General features: G+C 52.7%; 1 protein-coding gene across 2 annotated transcripts; it reads left to right on the top strand.

Annotated features, from left to right (window-relative positions):
- The first annotated feature begins 5388 nt into the window (after nt 1–5388).
- Nucleotides 5389–8025, top strand: DUSP1 (dual specificity phosphatase 1). Of its 2 annotated transcripts, XM_059859997.1 has the most exons (4): nt 5391–5878; nt 5993–6141; nt 6253–6472; nt 6976–8025. In XM_059859997.1, exons 1-4 carry the CDS (start codon nt 5509–5511, stop codon nt 7344–7346), a joined length of 1110 nt encoding a protein of 369 aa, XP_059715980.1. In that variant the 5' UTR covers nt 5391–5508; the 3' UTR covers nt 7347–8025. The 2 variants fall into 2 exon arrangements, with proteins under 2 accessions (XP_059715979.1, XP_059715980.1); XM_059859996.1 differs by having other exon boundaries at nt 5389–6141.
- The last annotated feature ends 9072 nt before the right edge of the window (nt 8026–17097 follow it).

The raw sequence follows: 17097 nt of genomic DNA, 5'->3' as shown, positions 1-17097 counted from the left end.
TCAGGCTGTGACAAGGGTTTGGTGGCTGCTGGAACAGTGGGACACATGGGGATGGGGCACTGTCCATGCTGCAGATCCTGGGTTTCAGGCTGTGACAAGGGTTTGGTGGCTGCTGGGACAGGGGGACACATGGGGATGGGGCACTGTCCACCTGCAGATCCTGGGTTTCAGGCTGTGACAAGGGTTTGGTGGCTGCTGGGACAGGGGGACACATGGGGATGGGGCACTGTCCACCTGCAGATCCTGGGTTTCAGGCTGTGACAAGGGTTTGGTGGCTGCTGGGACAGAGGGACACATGGGGATGGGGCACTGTCCATGCTGCAGATCCTGGGTTTCAGGCTGTGACAAGGGTTTGGTGGCTGCTGGGACAGGGGAGCACGTGGGTCCAGGGTGTCACGGTGCTGGCTGCTGGCAGAGCTGCTGGCCAAGCCCAGCTGCAGCTCTGGGAGCCTCGGGTTTTGGAGTGTTTGGAGCTCTGCCTGCAGCATCAGCAGCTCGTGGTGAAGAGCCCAGAGTCCAGGCAGTGCCCACTGTGGTTCTCTCTGTGCAGGACTGGCACCCACTGCTGCCAGCCCTGGCTGTGCCAGCCCCTGGCAGCAGCCAGCAGAGCAGTGAGCTGAGATTTCCCCAGGCAGGGCTGGGAGGAAGGGGTTTTCCTCATTCCCCAAAGCCCATCAGGGTCCAGATGTGTCCCCAGCTGAAATACACAAGCTCTGACAGCGACCCTTTCCACTCGAGGCCCACAGAAATAAATGTACCAGGTTTTCCAGGCAGGAGAGACCCCAACCCAGAGCAGCTTTTCATGCTGTTAGGACTTACCCTCCTGCCACCCTATTCCCTCCTCACCAGCTCTGAGAAGAAGGATTTGAGGCAGTCTGAGCTTGGCTAAACCCCAGCCAAAGGGTTAAATCTTGGGATTTAAATGCATAAAAAAATAATGTTTTCATTGTAGTGTGAGTCATCAGTAATTCTATATTGTTTGTGTTCTCTTTATTGTGACCTTTCATCTCTGAATCCTTTTTTTGTTTCCCTTTCTTTCTCTTTCTTTCTCTCCATCTGTCCTTCCCTCTTTCCTTGCTCGCTTGCTTCCTTCTTTTTATTTCTCTCTCTCCCTATGTATCTTTCCATTCTTTTCCCTTCTGTTTCTTATGAATCTGTGCCTCTGTAAAATCTATCCAAATATTTACAAAAGGAAATGCTGGGTTGTGAAACTGAATTCAGAGAAAATGTTACACATGCAGAAGAAATGCATCCAGCAGGGTTTCCAAATGTTCCCACATGCATTTTTGTCCCGTGTCTCAAGTGTTGGGGCTTGATACCTTTATTCAGGAAAAACTCACACTGAAAAGGCAGCGAGATCCAGGCTGGGGTCTGTTCCAGAGGTGCTGTAATTCTGGACTGGTTCCATTTGATTCTGGCCATGGGTGACTGGTTTAGAAGCCTGAATAACCAGTGGGACTGGGTGAGTGCTTTGTGCAATGGGCCCGTTCCAGGCCAGGGGCTGTCGTCACTTGTCACCAGGCTGGGACAAACTGGCATCGCTGTCAGACAAAGCAGAAGCTCTCTGCAGCTCTGAAATCTCCAAAAAACATCGGCCAGGCTGCACTGGGAGACCCCTGGTCCCTGGAGGAGCCAGGACAGGTCTCAGCTCCTGCAGAGACCAAAAATACCCACACTCAGCTGTGCCATCATCCATGAAGTCATCTTCCCAAGAAGTCCTTAATGCTCTCATGTCCTCATGTCCTCATGTCCTCGGACATGTTTTGGCAGAGGGACAGGGAACTGTTTAAGCCCCGGGATGATGGGAGTGGGTCCCATCTGCTGACAGAAAAGCGACACCTCCCACCCCCACACTCCATGCTCGTGTTTCTGTCCTTGCCCTCCCAAAGGCAGCGTGGCCCCGGCGCTAACAGGATTGTTTGGGAGGAAGGGGTTAATTTTGTATTTCCTGGCTTTTGTTAGGGCAGGAAAATGAACCCTTTAACAAGTCATTCAAGGCGGTGTGAGCTTCTAAAAGCCACTTCAGGCCCGTTTTGTATTCTGCTTTCTTGCATTCTTATGGCAGGTTTATTTAAGAAAAGAAAACAAAAATAAAGCAAGGAAATAGCCAGCCCAGGATTGTGAGTGATTAAGTACACACTGCCACATGTGATGAATTTTTTTCTTCCTGATTTACACCGGGTATAAACAAGACCAGATTCCAAAGCCTCGCAGTTACATAAGTGCATCGAAAAGCAATTATCATTGTTGTGGAGATAAATTCCCTTTGTGCAAAGGCCTCCGTGGGGTGTCATCCCTGCCCTGGCTCAGAGCAGCCAAGGTACCTGGCCCAAGCCCTGGCTCATTTTCAATATTTGTGTGGTGCTGGTTAACATCATGATGAGAAAAGTGGATGTTAGTGAGAGCACATTGTCCCTTGGCTGGGCAGGTGGCAGGCCTGGAAATTTCTTTAAGCTCGGGAAAAATTGAAGATGCCAGACTCGGGGGAAAAAAATCTCTGTTTTTTATATTTGTGGGGCACTGAGAAGGGTTTAGGACAAAGAGAGAAAAGCCTGTCAGTGGCACAGGGATACCTGTGAGCCAGACATGGGGTGGAATAGATGCTCTTTATTCCCTCCCAGCTCAAACCATGCTGGGATTTCATTATTCTAAGGATGTCCCCAGTTCCTAATCCCACAGGGGTTCTCCACTGTGGCTGCACAGACTCTTTCCCTCTCCCGTGCCCCTGCCAGGAGATGCCTTAAATCACCCCCTTAAATCCCTTGTTAAATCACACTGCAAAGGAGAAAATGAAGCAATTCCTGGGTACAGACCCACAGAAAGCTCTGTGTCCATTTCCTTCAGGAAAGATGATGAGCACAGCCCTGACTTGTGGCCATCTGTCGTGCTGGCTTGTGCTGCAAGAAGTTGGCAAGGAATCCATCACAGAGAATTCCTGCTGTTCCTCTCCTCAGAACGGTCTGGGCAGGCTGGTGTTGCACAGGTGATGTGCAAGGTCACCAAGGTGATGTCACATCTTTTGAGGTGAACATCCAAGGAGGACAGCTGGGGCTGGGGCCAGGGGTGATGTCCCTGTGGTGGGACATGTGTCACCTGCCCAGCTGGTGGGTCCTGAGGGGTCCCTGGGCCAGTGGGGGCTGGTGTGATGGAGAGGAGTCATTTCCCAGCACCCAAGTGTGTGAGTGTTCCTCCCACAATCTGCTTCCAGCCCGCTGCTGAAAGAACAACAATAAATAAATGGAATGAAAAGTGCAATCCTGTGTTTATTTTAAAGGAACGTGTTGAAATAACAGATTCACTTTGAGGCTGCAGTTCTGGCAGAAAAAGCCAGTGCTCAGCAGAGCAGAGACAATCCTGTGGGTGAGCCAGAGCTGGCACTCACCCACCCCTGCCCTTGTCCATCCCCCTCCTCTGGACCCCTTTGGGATCCTGGAAAACCCTGGAGATCTCAGCTGGACACAGAGCCCGGCTGGGCTGGGGTGGTCAAAGCCTGGGGGACTCTGGGGGAGACAGAAAATGTGAGGAGGGATGGGGGGGAGAGAGAAAATGTGGGGAGGGATGGGGGGAGACAGAAAATGTGAGGAGGGATGGGGGGGAGAAAGAAAATGTGAGGAGGGATGGGGGGGAGACAGAAAATGTGAGGAGGGATGGGGGGAGAAAGAAAATGTGAGGAGGGATGGGGGGGAGACAGAAAATGTGGGGAGGGATGGGGGGGAGACAGAAAATGTGAGGAGGGATGGGGGGAGAGAGAAAATGTGAGGAGGGATGGGGGGGAGACAGAAAATGTGGGGAGGGATGGGGGGGAGACAGAAAATGTGAGGAGGGATGGGGGGGAGACAGAAAATGTGAGGAGGGATGGGGGGGAGCCTGGTGGGGCAGGAGGGGGAGAGGAGCCCTGGGGTGAGGGGTGGGAGGGTGCAGAGGTCTCCTCCCAAAGGAGCAGCTGGAAGGGGGAAGTGAAAACACAAAACTGCAGAGTGGGGCGAGGAAGGAGCAGCTGGGAGCAGCGGGGCAGAGCAGGGGGAAGAGGAATTGCTGGAGGAAAGGGCTGGGGTGGGACGGGGTGATGGGCAGAGAGGGCTGGGGACACCTGGAGGGGACACCCGGAGCGGGGGAAGTGGCAGCAGCGCTGACTGGAAGCCCTGAGTAAGAAACACCCGAGTGGCTCTGTGGAAGCCAGTCATCCACAGAAAAAAATAAAGAAAACTTTTGGGAAGTGCTGATGCACCGAAGAGGGGGGAAAAAAGAGAGCTCCCACCAGTGCCCTGCTGGTTACTGGGCAGCCCCCACCCCTGGGGGGGTGTCAGTGGGGAAAAATGAACTCTGCATGGGTCTGCTGTGGTTTTTTTTTCCATATCCATGAAACATGATGGGAACGACTCTCAAATATGTGTTTACATTATAAATAGATACACGAATATATGTGTACACATAGATATTTATGTGTGGGTTTGTCTGTACATGTAGCTATGCCTATGCATGAATACAAATATCTGGATGTGTATGCCTTTATACATATATTTTAGGAGAATAATCACACCCTCATCCAAAGCTCGACATCCCCACGCTGCTGTTGCTCCTTGAATTCTGTGGGAAAGGAGGGAGCAGCCAGTGCTGCAGCAGTCCCCCTCCTCTGCTATATGTGTATATATATATATATATATATACACCCCCATACAGATACATATACACACCTATACATGCACACAGGTGTATATATATTCATATTTATAAATATATACAGAGATATATACACATATTTATAAATATAGAGCCACACATATTCACATACATACACAGACATAAGCACATAGACACACATACACCTATACACATATAAAAAGTACATATATCTATGTGAATGTATGTATATGTGTATATGTATATATATGTATATATACTTATATTTATGTATATATTTCTGTATATTTATTTTATATCTTTATATACTTTATATTCTTATATATTTATATATTAAATATTAATACATTATATGCTTTTATATATTTACATATATGTTAATATATTTACATATATCTTTTAATATATTTTGATATATATTTATATCGGGGGGGGTTGTGTGTAGTACGGCCGTGTGCGCACACGTCGGTGCGTGCACCCGTGTGCCCACGCGCGTTCAGGTGTGCTCAGGTGTGTTCAGGTGTGTAATGGGGTTCACACACCCCTGTGCGCGCCCCCGCGCCCGCGCGCTCCCCGGCCGCCCCGCCGAGGATGACGTCACGCCGGCGGGGCCGGGCGCGCCCGCGCTGGCGCGCGGCCAGGTTGACGTCACCGGTGCCAGCGGGCCGCCCCGCCCCCCCGGCGGCACCACGTGACGCGGCCCCATTGAGAAAACGCCGTCCCGCCGGCGCGGCCCTAATATAAGCGCGGGAGCGGCCGAGCGCGACCGGGACACTCGGGGACAGCGGCACCTCGGCCACACCGCCCTGTCCTTCCTCCCTTCCATCCACCCAACTATCCACGCAGCCATCCCGCCGCTGCCCGGCCATGGTGAACCTGCGGGTGTGCGCGCTGGAGTGCGAGGCGCTGCGGGCGCTGCTGCAGGAGCGCGGCGCGCAGTGCCTCGTCCTCGACTGCCGCTCCTTCTTCTCCTTCAACGCCGCGCACATCCGCGGCTCCTGCAACGTCCGCCTGAGCACCATCGTGCGGCGCCGCGCCAAGGGCGCCCTGGCTCTGGAGCACGTCGTGCCCAACGAGGAGCTCCGCGCCCGCCTGCGCCAGGGGCTCTTCCACACCGTGGTGCTGCTGGACGAGCGCAGCGCCGACCTGGAAATGCCCAAGCGCGACAGCACCATGCTGCTGGCGCTCGGCACCCTCTGCAGGGAGGCCCGCGGCGCCCGCATCTGCTTCCTCAAGGGTGAGTGGCCCCGCGGGCGGCGGAGGGGCCGGCAGGGCCGGGCCGGGTGGCCCCGCTCGCCCCCCGGCCGCGCGGCGCTCACCCCGCGCCCCTCTCTCCGCTCTGCCCCCGCAGGAGGTTACGAAGCCTTCGCGTCCGCCTGCTCCGAGCTCTGCACCAAGCCGGCCGCCCCCGCCGGGCTCAGCCTGCCCCTGAGCGCCAGCCCCGCGCCCGGCAGCGCCGACTCGGGCTGCAGCTCCTGCGGGACCCCGCTCTACGACCAGGTGAGCGCCGGGGGGAGCGGGCGGAGCCGCGCCGGGACGGGAGCGCAGCGCGGCGGGCGCTGCCGCCGAGCACCGGCCGGGGCTGACCGCTGCTGTTCTTTCTGTTCGCAGGGCGGGCCCGTGGAAATCCTGCCGTTCCTGTACTTGGGAAGCGCTTATCACGCCTCCCGCAAGGACATGCTGGACGCTTTGGGGATCACGGCGCTGATCAATGTCTCGGCCAACTGCCCCAACCACTTCGAGGGGCACTACCAGTATAAAAGTATCCCCGTGGAGGACAACCACAAGGCGGATATCAGCTCGTGGTTCAACGAGGCCATCGATTTCATCGGTAAATGAGCTCTTTTTGCAATCCGCGCCTTTTCTGGGTTAATGTCCCCTGGGAGGTGATTCTTGGCATGTTTTTTTCCGCGGTAAAACCTCCGCTTGAGATTGGGGAATAACATTCCACTGGGAAGATAAACTCGGGGAACATTTCCATTAGTTTAATTCTATTCACAGGCATAATCTTAGCTTCTTCAAGCTGTTTGAAATCTTGATTCAAGAGGCGCTGGTCTTGCAGAAAAGAGTGAATTTAAGCGGATCAGTATTAAAGTAATCTTGCAAGACTGCTAAAGTGACCTGGAGGAGCTATTAGTATAATTGGAATTGGAGCCCAGAGTGAAAATAGCTGCTTTCCTCGGGACAAAGACTCCCTTTGTCTCAAAAGCTCCGGGTGCACCTATTAGGCTAAGGAAGGGATGGATTAAAGAAATGTAAAACAGCAGTCTGTGCTTTTCCCACCTCTGGAAGCAGTGAGACTTGTTTGCTGACTGTGTGCTTTGATTCTTTCAGACTCGGTGAAGAACGAGGGAGGAAGGGTCTTTGTGCACTGCCAGGCTGGCATTTCCCGCTCAGCCACCATCTGCCTTGCTTATCTCATGAGGACCAACAGAGTCAAACTGGACGAAGCCTTCGAGTTTGTCAAGCAGAGGAGAAGCATCATCTCCCCCAATTTCAGCTTCATGGGGCAGCTGCTTCAGTTTGAGTCGCAGGTCCTGGCCCCCAACTGCTCAGCAGAGGCCGGGAGCCCCGCGATGGCAGTGCTGGACAGAGGGGCATCCACCACCACCGTCTTCAACTTCCCCGTCTCCATCCCCGTCCACACCACGTCCAGTGCTCTGAACTACCTTCAGAGCCCCATCACTACTTCCCCAAGCTGCTGAAAGAGCAGGTGAAGAACGTGGCCAGGACTCAGACTTGCTGTCTCAAGTGCAATAAGGACAGGGACGGTGTCACTTGTGTTTTGTGGGGAGTTGTCGGCGTGTCCCAGAACGGTGTCAGTGGAGAGGAGCTCGCCCAATGCCAGGGAAACCAGGTGTTTCTGCCTTCTCATCAAATGTCTGGATGTCTGCACAGAGATCGAAGGACGTTGGCTCTTCCTGAGCTGTCCCTCCTTGTCTTCTGTCTGTCCCAAGCCTGCTCCATGTTTAGTAGCATGCCCACCAGTATTCCCACTCCTGGACACTTTGAGCAACACTGATGCTGTCCCCTTTTATATGACAGTCCTATTTATTTATTTTTACATTAGTGCGTTGTTGTTGTTGGGTTTTTTTTGTTTTTTTTTCCTTCACAAACGTAAAGTTTCAGTTCTAGAGAAACCAAATACCTCAGTATTTTTTGGTACAATAATCCTGTGTGTGTATATCTGTCAGCTCTTCTTGTTTCCCAAGCACTGACATGAAAGCACCAGGCGAGTGCTTTTTTTTGAGTTGCCAAGGGTTGTATGTTTGCTGATTTATTTATGATGTGAAATAATATATTTCTTCTTATGAAGACATAGTTTTGTTACATGATTATAACTTTTTTTATACCAAATGGAATAAATTATGATATTTCTTTTCACTGGGTTATATATTCTTTAAAATATTGCATTTCACAGTCCCAAAACTCACGTGAAGCTCCAGGGTGTAGAGCTGTAATTTTCAACTCTTCTGGCCTCAGGTCTTGACTGAGAAAAATGGGTTTAAGCACCGTAATTGACTAGAAACTACTGCAGGTTCTTAACCTGAGCTTTTCTTTGTCCCCATGTAATTGAGTGCAGTGGCAGGGAGCCAAGGCTGGCTTCTCAGCTGGGAGTAGATTTGGCTGCCCTGATGGCTGTAACAGTTAGAACCAGCTGAGACTTGGACACTGGGCTACACTGAATTCAAAATAGTTCTTCTCCTAAGAAGGAGGAATAGGCTTCCTTATTCCTTGTTTACTTCTAATGCATGAAAGGTTAAGTCTAAAAATTAACCTGTTAGTAACAGATCTCTGAGGCTTGGCACAAACTCACAGAGTGTTTTGCTTTTTCTGTCCCACCTCCTTAAATCCTTTTTGCAGCTCAAACTGCCCCTGATGCCTGGAGTGAGGTATTTGGCTGGCTGGGCTATCTCTGTAAACAAATCAGGGCATGACAAGGGATCAGGTAACCAGCAACTCGCCTGTTTTCTTACCCAGACCCAAATAAATTCTTTCCTGCTGGAGATTATCACTAGGGTGACTTGGATGTGGTGTTTCTGCTGAGGCAAGGAGGAGAGTGGATGCAGCACAGCCCAAGCCAGGCAGGGGAGCTCCAGCAGCATCTCTGGGCAGGAGCAGGATGATGGGCAGCAAAGGGTTCCTGGGACAGATCTGCACCTCTCATGGGCTCTGTGGGGCAGGACAGCATCCCTGCTGTGCCATCCCCTTCCCAGGGAAGCTGTGGGGTGCTGCTGGAAGCTTGATTTCCTAGTGCTGGTAACAGGCAGAGGGATGCTGAGGGAGCAGCAGGGTTCTGAGTTTCCCATACTCCCTCCAGAAGGGAGCCACCAGTTCCTGCAGATCTGATATTCACAAAGTCAAATCCAACTTTTGCCCCATCAAAAATGGTTTTGCTCTGGCACACGCCAGGTTGTGAGTGTAAAATCAAGGAATTTAAGGAGCTGTGATCTTGAGTGTACAGGGGAAGGTTTTTGTGAGCATAAAGCAGCTGTGCTCTCGTCACACAGCAAGATGAGCAAAGCACCCCAAACTCCTGCTGCTATCCTGCAAGTTACCTGGGGCATCAAAGTGCTAAAATCCAGGCCTGTTCTCCTGGGAGAAGGTGCCCTTGGAGGATGGGATGAGGCCCTGGTGCCTCTGAAGCTCTTCCATGTGAGCTGCCCCTCGGAAGCAGCTCTGTCGTCAGCACCGCGCGTCAGCCCTCACCGACTTTCAACCTGACACCGAGGGAGGGAAAAAATGGAGCAGCTAAAAGAGGAGACATCCCTGGACACTGAGAAGTGAAGTCAGAAACATTTTCCTGAAGTGTACCCGAACCTCAAAGGGAATGTCCTCCCCAACACCTGTCCCGTGCTGCAAATCCTGCAAAACCCCTCTGTCCATGGAAAATCCCTCGGCACCTCGACCCTGCCATTGCTGCCCTGGTTAAATATGCAAGACTGTCTCTGAATACATGAGCCTTTTTACACCTGCAGTAAAGGGTGGAACAAACTTTCACCTTCAAAGCAAAGCAGAGCTTGTTCAGTGGAAAAATACAACCTTGGCAGCCCTGGCCATGCAACTGATAAAAAAAATCCTGCCTGTTAATCGCAATTCAAACAGAAATCCGCTCCCTGACAGCCGCGGGAGCTTGTTTATGTGTTTCTTGGAACAATAAAACTCATTACCTGGCAGCAGATCAGCTTTTAGAACCCAAGCAGGCACCTGACAGAAGGGTGCAAAAAGAGAGCTGCTTCAGCACAAAGGCTGCTGTGGGCAGCCAGCAGGGCTGCGGTCCCTGCCAGCCGCCAGCAGCACCTCCAGCTCGGACACCCGATGCCCTTTCCAAGTCTTTATCGGGATCCTCCTGCTGGTCCCTGTCATCCGACCCTGACGCTGCCCAGTCTCGACTCCCGCGAGCTTTTTGAGGGTGGGATCGCAGCCCGATCCCAAACTGCTCCCGGTGCGAAGGGGAGGGAGATCTGGGTGAGCCTTTGGCCAAATGTCACCTCGGTGGGACAGTGCTGGGCAGAGGGATGGGATCAGCTGGGAGGGATGGGGAAGGAGCAGGATGAGGGCCAGAGGAGGAGGATGCCTTGGTGGCACAGCCAGGCTGAACTTTGTGGAAGAATCTTTACTTCCCACCCCTTATTTATTCTCCCAGCTCTGCTGCTTTGTTTGATTGGAATATTAAGGCACACAGTTCACCCCAGTTTAGGGCTTTCAATTCCCATTTCTCTGCCTCCAACATGAGCTGGCTGTCCTCCCCCACCCCGTGCTAGGACTCAGCTGAGACCATCCCTGGTATCCAGTCCCCAGTCCTGGCTCACAGCAGGCGTGCGTGGAGCTTTCAGTTTGTATAAATCTGTAGCTCTCCAGTTGCATACATCCCCATGGAAACCACGAGGAGTTTCCCCTGGCTGAGGACGGCAGTAACATCACTTCCTGCTGCTGACAAACCAATTTGTCATGAAGTGATAAAAAGGCATGTTTTGTGTTTGCAGGAACTGGCTCCGCGCTTTGTTCCTCCCAAGCCAGAGGCTGCTCACCCGCCCCGAAGGCAAACAATGGCCATTGTGCCCTGCACAGCAGCCATGGGGACACATTTTGAGCCCTTTGTGTCCCCAGAATGCCACCAAAACACCCCGAGTCGAACACAAGTCATGGCAGCACTTAGCACAGCAGCCCAGATGTGTCCCCGCAGCCCAGGGGTGTCCCTGGCCAGCCCAGATGGGGACACAGCACAGGGGCTCTGTGTACTCCCCCCAGCAAGATGCAAGGCTCAGGGGACACAGCCTGCCCAGTTACCACATGACAAACAGAGCCAGAGCTCCAGATTAGATGTGTCTTGGGTAATTCCCTTGTCTCAGAGCTGCTCCTGTTGTCATCAGCGCTGGAGAGGTGCAGGGTGTACTCAGGCTTAGGGACTATCCTGAATTAGTCACCCCAGGATCAGACTCGCAGGGCCACAAGGATGTGTGATGCCACGACGCTGAAAAAAAAGAACATTACAGCCAGATCACACGCAGGCAAATCTTACTGGCCTGGTTATCACCTGGGTTTTTTCCTCTGCCTGGCTCCAGGGTAGCAGAAAGGGCACTGAGAGTTGTTTGGAGGTGATGTTTAAGTGCAGCCCATTCCCCAGCTCCACAGTCACAGCGGGTGGGGAAGGAGAAAAGGTCGTGGTGTGTGACTGTCACAGTGTGGTGAGAAATCACAACACCTCAAAGCCCATCTAAACCTCTTCCTTTTCCTTTTGCAGGTCCAGCAGCAGCGTCTGTGACACTCCCAGTGCAGCCAGGGAGATCCTGCCCAGGGCTTTGGCTTCCCAAATCTGCTCCCATCCAACGCTGGTGGGAGCTTGGGAAAGCAGTTAAAATGGGGCTCAAATCCACCGGTGCTGACAGAACAAATGAGTGAGATCTGTGCTGTGTGTGGCTCCTCACACCCCTCTGTTTGCTGCAGGGCAGAGCCAGGGGCACAGCTGGTGGAGGCTGGCAATCCAGGAGGGGCACAGCCCAGGCCGGTCCTGTTAGCACCCATCAGGGCTGTGAAAGGCTAAATGGGACCACGGTATTAAAGGAGGGAGTGGGGCAAAGCAGAGTTTTCTGGCATTGCTGTGAGGACTTTAAACTGCCTGAGGCTGTGGCCCTGTGACCCTGAGCACAACCCCTGAGAGATGAGCCCAGGTATCTGAGGGGAAGCAGCTGAGTTGCTCTGCTGCTGGGCTGGGTGAAGAATTCCAGGTTTTGGGAGCTGTTTCCCACTTTGGAAGTGCAGTTGTACAAACCTATGAAGGTCCTGCCTGGACCTGACACTGTTAGTCTGGCACAGAGCTAGCTGGCTCTGTTATTGTGAGAAAAACAGCCAAAAGCAGGGCAGAAATCAGCATTATATTTTGCCTTTTATGGTGTGAGCAGCCTGTCCTCCAGGTGTGGGGTTGATTTTTTCCCCCACACCGTGGGATTTTTCACTCCCAGGGTTCTGTAGCTGCCCTGTGTGGCTGCTGTCCCCCCTGGCAGCGCCAGGCTGGCTGTGCTGGCCCACGAGAAGGGGCTGAGGGTGGCTGAGGTTGGGCTGGGGCTTTCCTGAGCGGGCTTCTCAAGCTGCAGCATTTGCATTCGTTTCCTGCTGACTCGCCCTGGGCTTCCCCTCGCAGCCCTGCACGCAGGGGAGGGGGTGAGATCAGAGATCCGACACCGGGGGCAGCTCCCAGCTCCCTCCCGGCAGGGCTGGGCTCCAGGAGGGCTCTCAGGGCTGATGTGCTGTGCTTTGGGGGCTGCAGGTGCTCTGGGAGCCAGCAGAGAGGGTGCTGGTGCATGGGTTTGGTCTATGGGAGGGTCTCGGGTGTTGTGTTGCTGAATTGGCTCCCGAGGTGTCACAAAGTCTCTCTTTCCCAGCCCCACAGCTGAAGAAGAAGTTGAGATTCCTCAGCTCTGCTTTTCAAGGCTGTTTATTTTCTCTTATCCATTCCATTCTTTCTCTGACCTGCTGAGATCTGTCCAGCAGGTTGGTTTGAGGCACAGTGATGGCCCTTGGGGTGCTGTTGGCTTTTTGTACTAAGAACTGAACTACCTGTACTTTATTTACAGTAATTTTCCAATACCTGTCACCTGTGTTAGACAGTCTGTCTCTACTCTAAACCAATCCAGAAATGCCACCATCCCAGCAGAAGAAGGAGAACAAGGAGAAGGAGAAGAAGGACAGAACTTGCCCAGATTCCTCCATCTTGCTTCTTGAACCCCCATTCTAAAGACCCCAAATTCTGCTTTTTCACCCTGTGACAAATTCACTGTCATTCTACTCAAACCCTTGTGGCTTGTAACTCCTCACACAGGGTTGGGAATTGTTTCCATGGGCTAAAATGGAAGGCACAGGTGGTTTTGACTCTGTGCCAAGGTCTCTGAGCCCTTTGCCAGGGTCTGGAATGACCCGGGGCAGCCAGAGGGATGTCCTGGGTTCCCCCAGGAGGGGATGCTCGTGGATGTATTTGGTGTATGGGAGGGGGGTGAGGCATCAGGGACCCCGTTAGATCTCAGCCAGGTTTGGTTGGTGCTCAGAATGGGTGAGTCAAGGCTGTGGGAGCAGTAATTTCATCAGCCCCTTCACTCCAGCCTCCTCATTGTCCACACGGTGTTGGGGCCAGCACCAGGGCCACAGAAAATGCTTTATTTCTCATCCAAGGGCTCTCTGTGACACCAGCCCCTCTCATATCAATACCTTCTCATCCCCAAACTATAGGCCATGTTTAAAAATAAACTCCCAGAGCACTCTGATATGACGTAGTTATCTTCTAGCTCAGTAACCCATTGGCTACAAATTACCAGGTTCTTACTACACAGTGTATTTTTTGAATTACAGTCTGTCTCAGAGCCAAACCTAACTCCCACCTGTACTCAAATAATAAACTACAGTGTCATTTTTAGACTTCTAATTTCTGAGATAATTTAATTTTATTTGAAAGGAGGTTTTTTTGTTTTGTTTTGTTTTTTTTTCTCCAGCAGTTGTGGTAGAGATGGCTAATGATGCCTTTTTTCAAGTCTTTTACACACTGGGAAGAAGTGTTTTATTTTCAGTATATTCCTGAAATTCTTGTCAAAATATGATCTATGGTAAATTTTTCACACATCAGTATCTTGTTCTTCTTTCAAGTCTTGTTGAGGTTTTGTTAATTGGCATCTGGGTCATAGCACCATGTGGCTTTAATGGCAGGTTTTTCTAATTTAGGAAAGCTATAAACTGCACATGTGCATTAACTCTACAGTCTTTCCTTTCCTCTGTAATACTTGCAGACCAACTGGTAACTTCTGTCCTTTCTTGTTTTCTGCAATGAATTCTTGATGGTGGCAGAGATGTATTGCAGGGATTTTTGGGTGATAACTTTAAAATTACATCAATTGTTTGCTGTCCCAAAGGCATGTCCAGTCTTCTGTCTGTGACAGGGACAGGACTCTGGGAAGGGCTGGAGCTGTGCCAGGGCAGGGTCAGGCTGGATTTTGGGAAAGGTTCTTCCCCAGAGGGTGCTGGCACTGCCCAGGCTCCCCAGGGATGGGCACCGAGGCTGCCAGAGCTCCAGGGGGGTTTGGACACCCAGGCTGGGATTTTGGGGCTGTGCAGGGCCAGGAGCTGGGCTGGATGGTCCTGTGGGTCCCTTCCAGCTCAGGATGTTCTGGGATTGTAAGAATCCATCCTGCACATAAACTGCAGGACAGAAAGATGGGATCTCTGTGACTGGAAGCACCCAGCACCCATTCCCACTGCTGATACAAACAAGAGGCATCAGCTCTGTGGCTGGTGGGTCTTTCTGTTTCAGTCTGGTAGGTGCTGGTTTCAATGTTACATTACAGGATGTTTTCTTGGTCTTTGTTGTTAGAACAAAGCCTGGAGTGCTCCACGTGTCAGCTGCGATAGCATCGGCTGTGACCTCGGGCTGTGGCGGGGCACGTGTGGCATTGGCTGGGTGCTTCAAATCACAGAGATCCCAAATTCTGCCCTGCAGTTTATGTGCAGGATGGATTCTTGCAAGCACTGAATATCCTGAGCTGGAAGGGACCCACGGGATCATCCAGCCCAGCTCCTGGCCCTGCACAGCCCCAAAATCCCACCTTGGGCATGCCTGGAGTGGTGTCCAAGCCCTCCTGGAGCTGTGGCAGCCTCGGGCTTTGCTGGGAGAGCAGGGCTCCTGCTGCTGGCCTGGGTGCCAGCCTGGAGGGGAAATTCAGCTCAGTTATACAGAAATTGTTCCCTGTGAGGATGGGGATGCCCTGGCACAGGTGCCCAGAGAAGCTGTGGCTGCCCCTGGATCCCTGAAGTGCCCAAGGCCAGGGTGGGTGGAGCTCGGAGCACCCTGGGCTAGGGGAAGGTGTCCCTGCCATGGCAGGAGGGAATGAGATGATTTTTAGGGTCCCTTCCAACCCAGGCCATTCCATGCCCCTGTAACCCTGTCTGTGGGATGGCCACTTCTGCCACTCTCCGCTCTGGGTGGGTCACACCGGGCACCTCAGGGCAGGAGATGACCACTAGAAACACCTTTAGGTGACCTTGGGAGCACCTTTAATCCTCGCTGATAGCTGAGAATGAGGAACCCGAGCGCTCAGGGCTTTCCGAGGTGCATAAATGCATCTGTAGCACCCACTGGGATCAGCACAGGGGGAGTGGAGCAGCCGAAGTGCCCAAAATTGAATATCCTGGCGGCTGCAGCTTGGCTGGAGCCTCTGTTGCGTCACCAGGACGCTCAGAGCCCGAGGATTTCTGTTCTGGCTGCCCTGGGAGCTGCGCGGAGCCAGCTGAACAGCGGCACCGAACAATAGTTCCCACCCTTTCCTTCTGACGGGGAGGAACAGAAGGGAACAAAGCTGTTCGCAAGGAGAAAAATAATAATAATAATAAAAAAAAAGACCGAAAGGATTTCTTTCGCACTTCCGACTCCATTAGGAGATTTTCCTCCCGGACATCCCAGCCCCCAAATTTCAGCACCTTTCTCTCGTTTCTCTCCATCCTTTAAACTCCTTTCTGCAGGCGCCAGTGGGGATGGGTGTTTAAACCTCCTTTTGTCCCTCTGTTTACAGCTTCCCTTCCAGGCTTTCGGGGATGGCTGACGTCAGGATGCTCCGTTTGGGCTGCTCTGGGCTTTTATCTGCTGCTAATGCCTCCCCTGAGCCGCAGGAATGCGGAGCGTGGCAGAGAGAGGGGCCCGGCCGGGCAGCGCCGCGCTGCCCACCCTGCTGTCCCTGCCAGGCAATTGGCTTGCTGGGCAGCACCATGCTCATTTATGGCCTTGCGAGGGGAGGATGTGCCCCCTGGCGCCCTGTCCGTCTGTCCTGGCAGCTGGCACGGCCCCCCTGGCACCGCCAGCTGCTATTTTTAAGGCACCCGGGCTGCATCCCAAGTATAGCGAGCTCTATTTCTGGTGCAAAATGATCCTCCTGGGTGGGGGGCGGGGGGATTTTTTTGGATGAAACTCATGGGTTTGGAGGCAGGGAGAGAGAGAGAAACAGCTGGGCACAGCTGGAGGAGAGGCAGGAGGAGAAGCAGGGAGAGCTGGTGGCCCTGAAGGTCTGGTCCAGAGGGAGAGCTCTGCTCTCCAGTGCTCCTTGCCAGTGGTTTGCTCATGGATCAGGAATCAGAAAGGCCTGGGCTTGGTTTGCAGCTGGGGTTTGTTGAGGACGCTGGAGGGCTTTGCATTTGTTTGAAATGGGCTGCTGGGCAAGTTTGAGATTCCAGAACATTTAACGAGGCTGTGAGGATGAAGAGGGATGCTAAATGCAGAACCATGAACTCGCTGGGTGCTTTGGCCAATTTTGGACCCGTTTCTCACTCCAGGTCTCAGGAGGAGCAGAATGCCATTTGTCCACCAAAGAAACTCCTGAAAAGAATCAAAAGCAGTTGTTGGTTCACTGCATGCCTTGTGGTGATCCCCAGAGGCCCCAAACAGCGCTGCAGGCTGCTTTAGAGAGGGGATGTGACATTCCTGGGGCAGCAGAAGACAGCTCTGCTCCTGCCTCCAGGTGCTGGAGCAGATGGAGCAGGCTGTGCACTGCAGGAAGCGTTCCCCAGGCAGAAAGGGATGTGCAGGACCAGGATTGGACTCCCCGTGGCTGTGGGTTCTGCCAGTGCAGCATGTGAAACTGGAGGTCTGGAGTGTTTCCTGTTGTGACACACAGGTGGGCTGGTGGTGACACAAAGGCTTCTGAGAAGATCGAAGAGGATGTGAAAGGGTTTTCTTTAAGGTTTAAGAAGAACTTGCCATTCTTAACTTTTTCAGTGCCTTCTAAGAACCCACGCTGCAGTGACAAGTGGCACAAAAATGTGACACTAATCACGGTGCTAATCCAAGTCCTGCTCCTGGAACCTGCTGTTCTCTTGCCTCCACCCACCTGTGCACCAGGAAGGTTTTTCTTCAGCCATAAATTCAAAGTGGAAATGGCTGGCATTTCCACAGCTGACAGCTTTTTCTTTGTGATGTTCTGGAGG

The sequence above is a fragment of the Haemorhous mexicanus genome, chromosome 15 (assembly GCF_027477595.1).
Source record: "Haemorhous mexicanus isolate bHaeMex1 chromosome 15, bHaeMex1.pri, whole genome shotgun sequence".
NCBI lineage: Eukaryota > Metazoa > Chordata > Aves > Passeriformes > Fringillidae > Haemorhous > Haemorhous mexicanus.
The sequence above is the reverse complement of the archived record's forward strand: the minus strand, read 5'-3'. Positions and strand labels throughout refer to the sequence as shown.